The sequence below is a fragment of the Mandrillus leucophaeus genome, unplaced genomic scaffold (genome assembly GCF_000951045.1).
Source record: "Mandrillus leucophaeus isolate KB7577 unplaced genomic scaffold, Mleu.le_1.0 Scaffold433, whole genome shotgun sequence".
NCBI lineage: Eukaryota > Metazoa > Chordata > Mammalia > Primates > Cercopithecidae > Mandrillus > Mandrillus leucophaeus.
In genome coordinates, this window is record NW_012104621.1 from 2591389 (window position 1) to 2606312 (window position 14924).

The 14924-nt window shown below is 44.4% G+C and overlaps 1 protein-coding gene across 1 annotated transcript in view; it reads left to right on the forward strand.

The window, feature by feature from the left end:
- Positions 1 to 14924, forward strand: part of COL15A1 (collagen, type XV, alpha 1) — a 145243-nt gene that overhangs the window by 112352 nt on the left and 17967 nt on the right. Inside the window, exons 32-40 of the mRNA XM_011993764.1 lie at positions 827 to 907; positions 1349 to 1398; positions 1509 to 1619; positions 2508 to 2652; positions 6141 to 6205; positions 8200 to 8328; positions 8460 to 8519; positions 9583 to 9642; positions 13553 to 13738. Coding sequence (XP_011849154.1) covers positions 827 to 907; positions 1349 to 1398; positions 1509 to 1619; positions 2508 to 2652; positions 6141 to 6205; positions 8200 to 8328; positions 8460 to 8519; positions 9583 to 9642; positions 13553 to 13738 — 887 coding nt within the window. The remainder of the gene's footprint in view (positions 1 to 826; positions 908 to 1348; positions 1399 to 1508; positions 1620 to 2507; positions 2653 to 6140; positions 6206 to 8199; positions 8329 to 8459; positions 8520 to 9582; positions 9643 to 13552; positions 13739 to 14924) is intronic.

Genomic DNA, 14924 nt, shown 5'->3' on the forward strand with positions numbered 1-14924 from the left:
CTGTGATGCTCATATTCCCTCCCCTTCATTGAGAAAGCCTGAGCCCCTACCCTCATCTACACTTTGTGGCCCCATTTCTAGGCTCAAGAGCATTGGCGGGTTGATCTGCCACACCTCTTGGGAATGAGGAATTCAAAGACCTAGCGTCCACGCTACCCATCAAGGTGGGGAAAGGGAACCACTTCCCTTCCCAAGCAGTGATCTCCCAAAAGGCTTTCTTCCATGCCCCCTCCCATATAAAGAGTTGAGGGGAAAGGTAGGGATGGAATGCCAGTTCTGCAGAAAAGGTGTTTCTCACTAGTCCTGTGGGGATGTACAACACTGCATGGTGGGCATTCTCACAACTTTGTAAGTAGAAAACTTAGCGCCCTTGGTTGTCCTGTGCGGGCACTCTTGGGAGAACCCTCTCCTTCCCTCACACCCCCATGCTGCACAGGCCTAGATGAGATGAGTCTGGAAGATTGACCTGGTGCTGAGCCTCTGTCTTCATTTGTGGCACTGTCCAAGCCAGGGTTAGCTGCAGGCTCTGCTGCACTCCTGGGATGCGCTGCTGGAACCTCAGTGAGAGCACATATTTCATCTTGCCTTGCGTTACTGTGAGCTGTGTCTGTCTCCCAGTAGACTGAGCTTTTCAAGGTTGAGAATGTGTCTGAAGCATCTACCTGTGCCCTCTTTATGATTTTACACTTGCTGATTTCTCAGGAGGGCCTTGTTTGAGTGGACTTTGCTAAATGAGCTTGGTTTGAAAAACTGTCTCAGAAAGGTTTTATGTGGAATGAAGGTGATTTTCGATTTTTTTTTTAAACATGTATGTGTTTTGTTGCAGGTGTTAAAGGAGAGAAAGGATCCTGGGGCCTTCCTGGCTCAAAGGGAGAAAAAGGCGACCAGGGAGCCCAGGGACCACCAGGTATTCCAGCTCTTGTTCTCAATCTTGCCTTTGATTTTTTGCTCCTGAGAACAAATGCAACTGAGAAATGTGACCTAGCCAGAGGGTAAGACTAATGACATTCCACCCTGACCACAGGCTCCACTGGTTTCTAGTGAGACCCAAGCACGGGCCTGGCGTATCCAATATGGAACATTGTTAAGAGAGACCAGAAAATCCAATCATTCATCTTTTTTTATGCAAAACAAGGTCCAAAGAGGGCCAGGGACCTACCTGGTATCCCACAGTGTCTGGGTTGATGGGCCCACAGTAGCACCTGTTTTGGCTTGCAAGCAGACTCTGTTAGCCAACCCAGTGCAGAGTCATGTCCACTAAGACGTAACTGTGGTTGCCAACTTAGAGACTTTTATTTTAAATTTCTTAAATTACAATCGTGAATTTTACGAAGCATTTCTTTTTCAGGTCCTCCACTTGATCTAGCTTACCTGAGACACTTTCTGAACAACTTGAAGGTGAGTGTTTCTCTACCAATATTTGGAGTGTGTTTTTCATGTTTTGGTTTATGTCAGAGACTGAGTTCATCCCACTCTTACTGAAATATTCCTATGTTCTCTGCTTCCAGGGGGAGAATGGAAACAAGGGGTTCAAAGGTGAAAAAGGAGAAAAAGGAGACATTAACGACGGCTTCCTTATGTCTGGGCCTCCAGGCCTGCCCGGAAATCCAGGCCTGGCTGTGAGTAGAGACCCCTCCAAGTCATTTTCCCCAAGGCCTTATAGCTTTCCCGGAAGCTCCCAATGGGACTAAGCAGTTAGGGCTAGTCATTGTACTGTAAGCTGGAGGCAGAGCTTGGGGATCAGCCAGCTCTTTCCCCATCCTTGTTGATTGATGGGGAGGTTGGCTGAGGTCCCTGGAGAGAAGGTAGCTGGCCAAGGCCACATGAAGGTAGGTAACTTCTAGGCCATTAGTCACACTACCTTATTCATGAAATGTGTGGAAAATTTACTCCACACAAAGAATGATTAATGGTGAATGCATCAGATAACAGAAGCAGAATGGAAGGTAAGGGAGACATTTTTAGAGGTGCTATTTGATTCTTCTGAAATTTTATCAGAGGAGCTCCTAGATAGGTGTGGTTTTCCTAGGATGAGAGGTTTTTCCAGGTGAAAGGAGAGAAAGTCAAGCTGTGCCCCCGACAAGAATATGACCAGATCATTGACCTTTGGTCCCAGAGCTCACCGTGAGGGTAGAACCAGCAAAGCCAGAGATCAGAGTTCTGCCTCTAGCTGTGCCTCTAATTTGCTTCATGATCTTGGGCAAGTCCTTTCACTTCTCTGGGCTTCAGTTTCTCCATCTGTGAAATACAAAGGCTAGACTACATGATCTCCAAGGTCCCTTCTGCCTCCAGGGCTCTCTGGGGTTCTCTGTAGAGTTATTCAACAGAATGACTGGGCTGCCATCTTGGAGGCCTTACCCCACCTTGAATTGTGCCCAGGATTGAGGATAGTAATAACAATAGCTGGTGTTTATTGATTTCTTTTAAATATTCTCATAAAAGGACTAGATGGGACTTCTAGTGATGAATGATTCTTTCTCTCTGTTACTGTGTGCTTGCCTTGACAGGGCCAGAAAGGGGAGACAGTCGTTGGGCCCCAAGGACCCCCAGGTGCTCCTGGTCTGCCTGGGCCACCTGGCTTTGGAAGACCTGGTGATCCTGGGCCACCGGGACCCCCAGGGCCACCAGGACCTCCGGCTATCCTGGGAGCAGGTTAGTGCTGGAAGCAGTGCCCTTGTTCACGCTGTCCCTACCATTGTGCTCAAGTTCACCTCATCTGGGTGGCTTGTCACAGCTGCGCTGCCTAACACAGGGCTTTCCTGGATACAGCCTTCTTTCCTTTCTTTAAGATTGAGATATAATTTGCACATCATAAAGTTCACCCACTTATAGTGTCTAATCCAGTAGTTTTTAATATATTCACGAAGTTATGCATGCAGTCATCACCACTGTCTAATTCTAGACCATTTTCATCACACCTAAAAGAAATTTTGTACCGATTAGCAGTTGTACCTTTTCTCTCTTTCCCTCTCCTCTACCAGATCTGGGCAACCATGAATCTACTTCTGCCTCTGGATTTGCCTATTCTGGACATTTCACATAAATGGAATCATATAATATATGGCTCTTTGAGTCTGACTTCTTTCACTTAACACAGTGTTTTCAAGGTTCACCCACGTTGCAGCACGGATCAGCAGTTCATTCCTTACTGTGGCCAAATAATATTGCATTGTATAGGATATGCATTTTGTTTATTCATTCATCTGTTCATGGACATTTGGGTTGTTTCTACTTTTTGGCTATTATGAATAACGCTGCTATGAACTTTCATGTACAAGTTTTTATGTGAACATGTTTTCCGTTCTCTTCAGTATATACGTAGGAGAAATTGCTGGGTCATATGGTAACTCTATGTTTAACTTTTTGGGAACTGCCAGACTGTTTTCCGAAGGAGTCACATTTCGCATTCCCACCAGCAGTGGCAGTGTATGAGGGGGTTCCAATTTGTCCTCCCGTATTATGGTATCCTCATTGTATCTTTTTGATTATAGCCATCCTACAGGGTATGAAGTGATAATCTCACTGTGGTTTTGGTTTGCATTTCCCTAATGACTAATGATATTGAGCACCTTTTCACGTGTGAGTGGAAACTTCCTGGCTGCTTTGTCAATGCCTTAGGTGCATAAGAACCTGCCTTAATGACCAGCAGTGACTGGAACTCTATTTAAAAATCTATTCATCCCTTAGAGCCTCACCTCCTCAAATGCAAAATGAGCGAAATTAAAGAAAATCTCTATGTAATAAGCATGTATCAGATGCCAGGCATTTTGCTAATCACTTTACTATGGTATTTTATTGAAACCTCACAACAGCCCTTTAAAAAAAGCATTAACATCCCCATTTTACAGGTAAGGAAAGTGAGGCCCAGAGACATTTAGGAACTTTTCCAAGGTCACACAGCTAATAAATGACACCAACAGGATTCAGACCCAGAGCAGTGTATCTCCAAAGCCTGTGTTATTTCTACTATGTCTGTTGTAGGAGACAATAATAGCAGCAATAATAGCATGAAGGCATACTTTTTTGTTGTTTGGCTTGGCAGGAGCCAGGTATGGTGGAAGCATACAGAATCCTTGGCATAAGGAGAGCTTTACACAGGAGGTGACTTTGGGGCTGGAGCTTTGACTTAGCCTTGGATCATTTGGCTGCAAGTGATAGAAACCTAACTCAAAGTAGCTCAAGCAAAGGGGAAATGTACTGGGTGTGAAGGAGGGAATGAACAATCAACTTGTGGGAGAGGTAGATAAGCAGCTGGACCTCAGGAACAGCCAGAGCCAGGGACTCAACCCCTGCAAGGATTTTCTGGCCATCTCTTGTCTCCGCTTCTCTCTGCATGCAATTTCATACTTCCTCACCACAAACCACATCCTGTGCACAGCGGGAAATATGGTTACTGACAACTTACAGCTTCCACTGTCAGCTAGAAATCTTGAACTTCTTTTACTATTTTAGTTTGAAAAGTCCTGGGATGGGGAAGTCCTAGAGAAGGGTCCTGATGGGCCTGACTTGGGCAAGGTACCCAATCTTGGACCAATCCCCTATGACCAGTCAGTCAGATTACATGAGAACATGGTAGCTCTTTCTGGAACCAAATGGTTGTAGAGGTGAAGGGAAGGTCCCAAGAGAAGGAGATGAGGACATTGGTCCTACAAAGGAAGAAGGTGCTGAGTGAATGGAACCATAGGTGCCCACACAGCCATGAGGGAGGAGTAGGACTGCGGGAGGTGGAGGCATATTACAGGGTGAGTGCAAGGTGGAGAAAATCTGTTGTCCACGGCAACACTACATTAGGGCTCCTGGGATGCCTTGCTGCATTGAGCAAGGATTGCTTCTCACATAATGTATAGCAATTCAGTTTACAAAACACTTTCATGGCCATTATCCCATTTAATCTTCACAGCAACCCTGGGAGGAAGATAAAACAGGTATTATTATAAAATTCATCTCACGGATGAAGACACTGAAGCTCCACAGAGGTGAAGAGACTTACTCGAGGTCACAAATTCTATTAAGAGGCATGGCTGGGATCCAAATCTGAGCCCACTGGCCCTCTATCCACTAGACATTTGCCACCTATGTGTGGATGTTCAAGTCCTATGTTGGAACTGAACATGTGCTTGCAACGACCTGAAGAGTTGTATAATTTTACTGGGACTTGTAAAAACACCCTTAATTCTGCCAAGAGCTTGGCACATTTGGAGGAGGTGTCGGCAGTAGGGTGAACAGAAGATGAGAGAGGTAGAAGAACAGCCAAAGGAATAGTTGTAATAATACTACTTTATGTTAGCCTAAAGTAAGGGCTTTTCAGTTGAGGAATCATAGACTCCTAGAGAGTCCAAGTATATACCTCCGGGATTTGTCATCCCAGTAATTTTTTTTTTTTTTTTTTTTTTTTTTAGAATTGTTGTGTGCATTTTTCTGGGAAAGAGGGCAATAACCTTGATCTGATTTTTAAGGGCACTGTGACTCTTCAAAAGCTAAGAGCCCTTGGTCAAATGAATGCTGTACAGGTACAATTTGCAAAGCACTCAGTTCTCACCACAGCCCAGGGAAAAAGAAATGCCTATTTTACATTTTGCATAAGAGGAAAAAGCTTCAGAGAGCTTGCTGTTTCCTCGAGATCACACAGCTAGGAATGGACAAACTAAGGACTTGAGTCCATGTCTCTGGCCTCAAGGCCAGGGTTGCTGTCACTGCACCACCCTGGTCTCCTCCCACTCCCTAGAGCCTTCTCTTCCTCTTTCTGAGCCTACTTCCTCTGTTCAGTGTCACATGCTTGTCTCTTGGGTGAAGTAAGTTGTATGAGTCAGGATATTTTTGAATGCAAGTGACAAAATATTCAACTTAAACTGGCTTTTATAAAACAACTATAAAAGGAATTCATTCACTTTTGAAATGGAAAAGCATTAGCCATGGCTTCATCCAGGGTAACAATGAAGAATTCCAGCTTTTCCCTGAACCAGTCAATGTGGCCTAAGTCATACGTTGCAGGCAGAGCACCCAAGATACAGGTGGAAGTTGGGATGCTTTGTGGCACTGTGAATGGGGTTGAACACACTTTTCTCTGGGAATCAGATGATACCTTAGACATTTTTCAGAGGGTGGTTTTTGTATAACTTCTCTTTTGTGTTTTGTCTTAGCTGTGGCCCTTCCAGGTCCCCCTGGCCCTCCAGGACAGCCAGGGCTTCCAGGATCCAGAAACCTGGTCAGTATTACTATCAATGTGTCATCATGATTCCATTTGGGATGGATTTACTTAAAACTCTGGCTACAATCTCCTGTGTCTGACATCACTTGGGAATCAGGCCTTCATGACAGTAGGTTTGGTGCAATTCCATAAATAGTAGAAGGGATTTATTCTCTATTTGGATGACTTATTAAGTAAAAAGATATGAAAAACAAAATCATTTATATGTAAGTTCCACCATTCGAATCCTTAGTTGACTAACTTATAACAAGAACCAATCATATTATTTATTTATTTATTTATTTGCGGGATGAGGGGTGGACAGGGTCTCCCTCTGTCACCCAGACTGGAGTGCAATGCTGAGATCACAGCTAACTGTAGCCTCAACCTCCCTGAGCTCAGGTAATCCTCTCACCTTAGCCTCCACAGTAGCTGGGACTACAGATGCACACTACCACACCTGGCTAATTTTTGTTTTTGTTTTTGTAGAGACGGTTTTTGTCACGTTGCCCAGGCTGGTCTTGAACTCGTGGGCTCAAGTGATTCTCCCATCTTGGCCTCCCAAAGTACTGGGATTACAGACACGAGCCACCATGCCTGGCCACCAATCACAGTATTTCAAAAAGCGTAAACACTGCTCGGGTGCAGTGACTCACTCCTGTAATCCCAGCGCTTTGAGAGGCTGAGGCAGGAGGATCGCTTGAGTCTAGGAGTTCAAGACTAGCCTGGGCAACATAGTGAGATCCTGCCTCTACAGAAAAATGTAAAAATTAGCTGGGTGTGGTGGTGCATACCTGTAGTCCCAGCTACTTGAGAGGCTAAGGTGGGAGGATCACTTGAGCCTGGGAAGTCGAGACTCCAGTGAACCATGACTGTACCACTGCACTCCAGCCTGGGTGAAAAATCAAGACCCCATCTCTAGAAAAAAAAGAAAAAACAAAACAACAAAAGCCCAAGAGCATAAACAATGTTACAGCAGATCCTTGAGCTGGTCAGGTTTACTTGCGTAATTCAGTCTTTCCCATTCTGCCAAAGAACATCTCTGGCACATTCGTTACCCTGCAGTTCATTGGAACAAGACATAGCACTCCAAGATTATTGTAATTCACAGAAAAATGGACAAATACTTCACTAGGATGTCAGGAGTCCTAAGAATGTTCTTTGATCTTTGCTGGATATTAGTTGCAAAATTTGGCTGCCAAAAGAAAGAACTGTCCTGCATATGATGGAATTTTGATATTTAGTTCCCTTGGGGGATATCTAAGTCATTTTGATGCACAAAGCCATTATCTTCAAGGCTAGGTGAAAATTAATATTTTATCATCTTTCTCAGTTACGATGAAAAATAAAAACTCTCTTGGCTGATGTTTCTTTGAGATTTGATACTATTCAATAGATTTTTGTAGCTTCTATATGTGCTGCTAGATATGCCAAATGGCTGTCTAATCTTTGGCACTTTTCTAGGCAGAGAAATTACAGACCTCCATTTTATATCATGCATTTAATGTAACTACCAGGCTAGACAAAAAAGATTTAAGACCTTAAGTATAGTTGCTCACTTGCTTGCCTTTCTTATTCCAAATGAAAAATTTGAAACTCTTCAAGGACTAGCATGAAGTAACACCATTTAACCATGTTAGTGCCACCAAGTAGCTTGAAAAAATAGAAGTGGCAAAACTTACCAATGCTTTTGCTAATGCCCAAACCAAAACAAAAATAACTCCATTGACAATTTGTAAATGTGTTTATACTCACAGAATATTATCGTTTTTGTTTTAATTCATTTATTATAGGTTAGATTTATGTTTCAAAGTATACATGTTTTTGTTTTATCAAGAAGAATGCCCTGTGGTTATTAATGAAGGTGTATATCTCTATCTGGCATGTTAACAAGTCTTTTTATTGAGTATCTGGAGACGGCTCCTAGTTGACTTTACAGAAAGGCCGGGTTATCAGATGGTGCCATTGCTCTAATGATAATGGCAGTGTTTGGAATTTGAATGATCCGACAGGTCACAGCATTCAGCAACATGGATGACATGCTGCAGAAAGCACATTTGGTTATAGAAGGAACATTCATCTACCTGAGGGACAGCACTGAGTTTTTCATTCGTGTGAGAGATGGCTGGAAAAAATTACAGGTAATTTCTAAACTCCCTTTAACACACTGCCTTCAAATACCCTCTAAAAATAATAATCTACTCCCATAAATGCCATTTTTTCTAGAAGTTTGTAATTGATCTTTCATTTCAATGTACTGTTTTTCTTAAAGCTAGGAGAACTGATCCCCATTCCTGCCGACAGCCCTCCACCCCCTGCGCTTTCCAGCAACGTGAGTAGTTATCCTGTTGCACTGCTCATGCATTCATTTATTAGCATTTCCTGAGTCCTGCTTGGTATCTAGCACCAAGCTCTCTAAACTCTGGAGAGTCAACTGTGCACGGTTTAGTATCTGGAGAAGTCCTAGAAATTAATGGGTGCTAACAGAAGGTTCCCACAATAGAGTGGAGGAATAACTAGATCCAGAGGCTGGAGACCTGCTGCCCCCATGTAATAGCCAAATCCTCTTCTGCAGAGGGCTTCCTCTCTCTTGGCCTCAGTTTGTTCATCTGTGGAGTCATTGGTTGGTATAAACAATCTAGAAGATTCCTTTAATTTTTGGCACCGTTGGCCGGGTGCGGTGGCTCAAGCCTGTAATCCCAGCACTTTGGGAGGCCGAGACGGGCGGATCACAAGGTCAGGAGATCGAGACCATCCTGGCTAACACAGTGAAACCCCGTCTCTACTAAAAAATACAAAAAACTAGCCAGGCGAGGTGGCGGGCGCCTGTAGTCCCAGCTACTCGGGAGGCTGAGGCAGGAGAATGGCGTAAACCCGGGAGGTGGAGCTTGCAGTGAGCTGAGATCCAGCCACTGCACTCCAGCCTGGGCGACAGCGCAAGACTCCCTCTCAAAAAAAAAAAAAAAAAAAAAATTTTTGGCACCGTCTGCCTTATAAGAAAATGGGCAACTGGCATTGTCCATCTTTTAGCCCTAGAGCAATGCTTTGAGGTGGGTACTATCATCCCCATTTTGCAGATGATGAAACTGAGGCTCTGAAGAGGTAGCTTTCTCTATTAAGTGAAAGAGTTGGCGATTAGACATGGGTTTATCAAAAAGAATGCCCTTCCTTGATTCAGTGCTCTTTTTAAAAGTCTTGAGAACATTTTCTCCCTTTCTGAAGATGATTTCTTCAGCAGGTCATGAAACTCTTTACAGTTAAGAGTCACAGTTACAGACAATGGCAAACTATTTAAAGCATCTTCTCAAGAAACATTGCACTCGCACCTCAGTACACGCTGAAGAACAGATTGAATGCATATTCAGAACTGTTTCTTTTCCTCCTTTTCATAACAGCCACATCAGCTTCTGCCTCCACCAAACCCCATTTCAAGTACCAATTACGAGAAGCCTGCTGTAAGTACAATTTATACATTTAATCTTCTACTACTGAGTGTGTATCTACTAGGTGCTAGGTCTCATGCTTAGTACACAGTTCCTACCATCATGATGCTTATAGACTAGTGAGAGAGGCAAACAAAAAACAGAGAAGTACAATACAGTGTGGTAACTTGTTTGGGCAAGCCAAACACAGGGTGCTGGGGGTATGAGGAAGGGCAGAGAAGTCTGCCTGGAGGAGGTTACCTCCAAACTAAGACCCAAAGGACAGCTGAGGTCAGAGGTGAGCCAGGTGGAAGAAAGAGGCAAAGGGAAATGGAACAGAGGGAGGCAAGGGGAAGGGCTGTACATTCCTATAATTGCTAGTATTAAATTACAGGCAAAAAAGTAGAGTTCAAGGCAGAAAAGGGAGATGTTTAGTCTGCGGAAGTCAGCAAAAGCAAGGGCTAGATTTCAAGGGCCTGCCTGCAAGTCAAGCCAAAGAATTTGACCATTTTCTGTGAGCAATGGGGAGCTACAGAATGGTTTAAAGCAAGAAACAGGTATGATAAGACTGGTGTTTCAGAAATTACCTTGGTTACAGTGTGCAGATTAATCAGAAGGGACAGGAGCAGGGGTCCAAAGGCCAGTTAGGTGGCTCCTGTGTTACCGGAACTAGAATCACAGCAGTAAGCACATAGACTAGTAGGCAATTTGAGAGACATGAAGGAAGTAGGTGTGACTAATGGGGTCATTGACTGAATATGGCACATTAAGAATGAGAGAGGTCAAGAATGATGCCCAGGTTTCTGCTTGGATGATTGAGTGGTGACAGTTTCCTTTCCAGGGATTGTTTCATTGCTGGGATTAGAAACTCTCTCTCTATTCCTTTGCTAGGTTAAGTAAAGATCTTATTTAACTCAGCATAGAAACCTCATGGAAGGGCGGGTGCGGTGGCTCATGCCTGTAATCCCAGCACTTTGGGAGGCCAAGGCGGGTGGATCACGAGGTCAGGAGATCAAGACCATCCTGGCTAACATGGTGAAACCCCGACTCTACTAAAACTACAAAAAAATTAGCCGGGCGTGGTGGCAGGCGCCTGTAGTCCCAGCTACTCGGGAGGCTGGGGCAGGAGAATGGCATGAACCCGGGAGAGGGAGCTTGCAGTGAGCCGAGATCACGCCTCTGCACTGGAGCCTGGGTGACAGAGCGGGACTCCATCTCAAAAAAAAAAAAAAAAAGAAAGAAACGTCATGGAACTCCATCACAGGAAGAGCAGCCAGGCCTGGGACTCTTGTCTCTACTAGTCTGCTTTGCTATCTCTACAGACCACCTTCTGAAAGGGTCATTCTTCCTCCCAACCTCACCCCAACACACATACATAGGTGACATGAGCTTGCACACAGCTTTGGGTTACCCTGGCACTGATTCTTGCCCCAACTCTGTGTGATCTTATAGCTGCTGACCCCAGTACTACTGACTCAGTTCAGAGTCTTGGAAGAGATAGTTTATATGGTCTGTCTTGGGTCAATTGCCCACTCCCAGCCCAATCAGGAGTTACCAGGAGAATGAGGTTGAAGGTCTAAGGCCATTTCTTGTAGCAAGGATTGTGGGGGCACTTTCTAACAACAGAGGTGAGCATTTCCTATCGTGCTGCCATTGACCAAGGAGGAACTAATTTGGAGCGTGGTGAGTCTGTGGTGCCTGGAGGAAACCTGAGTGGAGACTACCAAGAGAGAATAGGTTCTGAAGGTCTGAAACCCCACAGTGGAATCTTGGCTGGAGATGAGCCGTGCAATTATTGTGGGGCTGGTTGGGTTCCCAAAAGAGAATCTGTATAGTCAGAAGGGATCCGACTATGAGGAGCAAAACTGAAAAGGACCTGATGGGAGAAATATGAGAAGGAAACTGAGAAGCCATAGCCAGAGAGGAAGAAAGCAAGCCAAGCAAGGTAGTAGCCAACAGTGTCAAAGGCTGCCAGGAAATTCAGAAGAAGAACCAAAAGGTGTCCTTCAAATTTAGAAACTAGAGCAAAGCATTTAGTAGCCAAAAAGACTCTAGTTGGTTGAAGAGTCAGTGGGAAGTGAAGGAAGAGAGATGTGAGTATCAGTAACCCTTCAAAAAGCCCCAAAGTTAGGGTAGTAGCTAAAGGATTTTTTAAATGGTATTTTATAAATTCAGAACTAATACGTATTCATTGCAGAAAATGTTAACAATGCATGAAAAGAATGGAGAAGAAAATAGTAACACACCTACAATTTTATTAAAACTACAACCATCCACAAAATAATAATTTTAACATTTTGAGTGTTGTAACATTACTGTCTTAATAAAAGTACAATATAAAAATGTTGTTTTATAAAAATGTTCCAACAATTAAAGAAATACAAACATGAGAACACAAAAACTCCCAATCCTGTCATTCAGAAACAACTGTAATTTCAGACATTTCTCTGTGTCTCTCTAAAGGAGAATAGGGCTTGGTGGAATTAGAGGTGTGGCAAGGAAACCCCTGCCTATGCCTTTCTTAGGTGGCCCCTGGCATTGGGGAAGCCTAATTCCATCAATCACAGGCCTGTGATTGTGGTGGGTGGGTAGCATGCTAAAGCTCCCTCTTATCCTAATGCTGGGAATGTAGAGCATAAAATGCTAGCCACCGGGACGCCTGCTGGGGAAGTCTTGGCTCAGTGCAGGGCAGGAAGGAGATGGGGATGGGATGTGATGCTGCTTGACCTGGACCTCCATCCAGCATGGTGGTCAAGACAGAACCAAGATGAATAAAAAGAGAGAGACTGGAGCAGGTGGCAGCCTTGGGGTCTGTCCTCTGCGGGAACGAAAGGGGTGGTGAATGGAGAAAAATATCCAGAGACGTGCAAGGGCTGCTTGGGGCAGTCTGGACACTCACTGTAGCTCATGGCCAGTTGTGGCCAACTGGCTGGAAGCTGGAGAAGCAGAAAACCACCATGGCAATCCTGGTCACTGGGACACAGAGAGGCTTTGTTTAGATCTGAGAGGCAGGGTAGAAACCAGGAGAGAAACACTGGCCGCCTCCTGCCCCACCGCTTGAGCCTCATTTCATGTCCTTTGGCTTAAGATATTTAAAAATATTTTCCTTTTTGGTAACTTGGACCCAGGTCCTACACCAGCCTTCCAGCTCTAAGTTGATGAGATAAAAGTTACCCCCGAGATGAGACTAATGGGAGGCAGGGAGATGAGTGTTCCTTGATTATGGAATGCATTTCAGAGGGTATGGTAGAAAGGCTGAGAGAGAGGACAGTAGTAGGAGGCTGGGTTTTGGGAGACAAAGTGTGGGAGAAATAGACTGTGGATTGGTTTTTATTTTGGCTGCTGACCAAGATAGCAGGGATGTGAGACTGGAATTACTGTAAGACCCCTAGTTTCCAGAACGGCCTATCTCAGCAGTCTTAGTCATAGGTGCCATGTCCTTCTTTCAGTGGCTTTCCCCCAGACCCCTCCTGTGATTAGCCCCAGGCTTATCCAGGAGATGGAAGAAAGGGCAGCAGGCAGATAGCTGGGAGAAGCTCTGGGATCCAGGGCCAAAGCCAGCTTAAAACCCCTGCACAGACCCAGAGGTCTCAAACTTATGGCCTGCAGGTGGATTCAGATCCCTGAAGTGCTTTATTTGGTCCAAGCAATATTTTGTTCTGTTTTTGTTTGTTTGTTTTTGTTTTCACCTAAGGAAGATATTTCTACCACTTAGAGCTGTTCAGAGAGCTGAAACAGGCTGCTTGAGAGACCATAGCTCTCCTTTCCTGGAGATGGTCAGGCAGAGACTGTAATTCCAATGTCAGGGGGGGATTGAATAAAATGACCTTCAACGTGCCCTCCAGCCTAAGAAGTCTGGAATCTTTGCAGGAATGTGAGATGGTTCTGGGGACTGGAGTTTGCCTTTGATTCTGACTGCTCTCTTTTGTCTCGCATTTTTCAGCTGCATTTGGCTGCTCTGAACATGCCATTTTCTGGGGACATTCGAGCTGATTTTCAGTGCTTCAAGCAGGCCAGAGCTGCAGGACTGCTGTCCACCTACCGAGCATTCTTATCTTCCCATTTGCAAGATCTGTCCACCATTGTGAGGAAAGCAGAGAGATACAGCCTTCCCATAGTGAACCTCAAGGTAAAAATAAATATGGTTCCCATTGCCTTCTGCATGCATTGGTTGCCACAGGGGCTGGAGGCACTTTTCATTCCTGACATCAACAGAAGACTGTTGACTTAAGTCCGTTCTCTGCCTGACTGGCTATGTCACTTTGGGCGGGTTCTTTGCCTTCCCTGAACCTCAGTTTTCTTTATGCTTGTGTGACCCTTGGAGCATACAAGAGAGAGAATGATAACTTCTTTAGGTGATACAGGGTTTTCTTGTTTGTTTACAAAGTACCTCATTATCTTAATAGGTACTTCTAACAAACATGAGAATTATTCATTTTTTAGTTTGTCAGATGAGAAAACTGAGTCTCAGAAGAAGAAAACAGTTTGCTTAAAATCACTGCAAACTAGAGCACTTTGTCCTGAACCCTGGTTTGGTGTTCTCTGAGCATTTAAGCAGATATTTCTCTGCCCCATTTGTGGGTAAGACAGGGCCTGTGGGATCCCTCGATTATTCCACAGAAAGAGCAGACTCCTTCAACATTAGGCAGAGAAAGCTCGTTGCCACTCACACACACCCTGGAGAAGCTCTGGGTCCTGATGACTGTTTCTTAAAGGTACTTCAAGACCCTTTACTCTCTGCAACCCCAGTACTCCAATTTGAAACCTTGAGGCTAGCAAGTTCCATCCTAACCCCATACCCAGAACTTTCCACCTCCTCTCCCAGAATTCTGTTCCAGCACCTTCACCCACTGAAATTATTTTTATTCTTGGATCTCTCTACAAGGGATCAGGCTCTTTCAGGGAAAGGACTAAGAAGTTCATCTTCATCTCACCCACAGTGTAGACTCACCCACAGCATAGACTGGCACAAGATCTGCCACAAATTTGAAGCTTAGTACATATGTGTAATATTTTCAAAATAACAATAATAAAATAAAGACGTAAAACACACTTTTGATGGGAAGGAGTCTTGTACACACATGTAATGAGAGAAATTGCCTCAAGACATAAGACAGTAAAAGCAAAAGGGTTCATGAATGGATTATAAAATCAAACCACAAACATTTCTTGAGTTTTCACTCTGTCCATGCTCTAGGATTGGGGATGGAGACTCTAGTGTGAGGGGGCATCTGGGCCTTGAAGAGTGAGTAAAAATAGGCCAGGTGTGGTGGTGCATGCCTGTAATCCCAGCACTTTGGGAGGCCGAGGTGGGT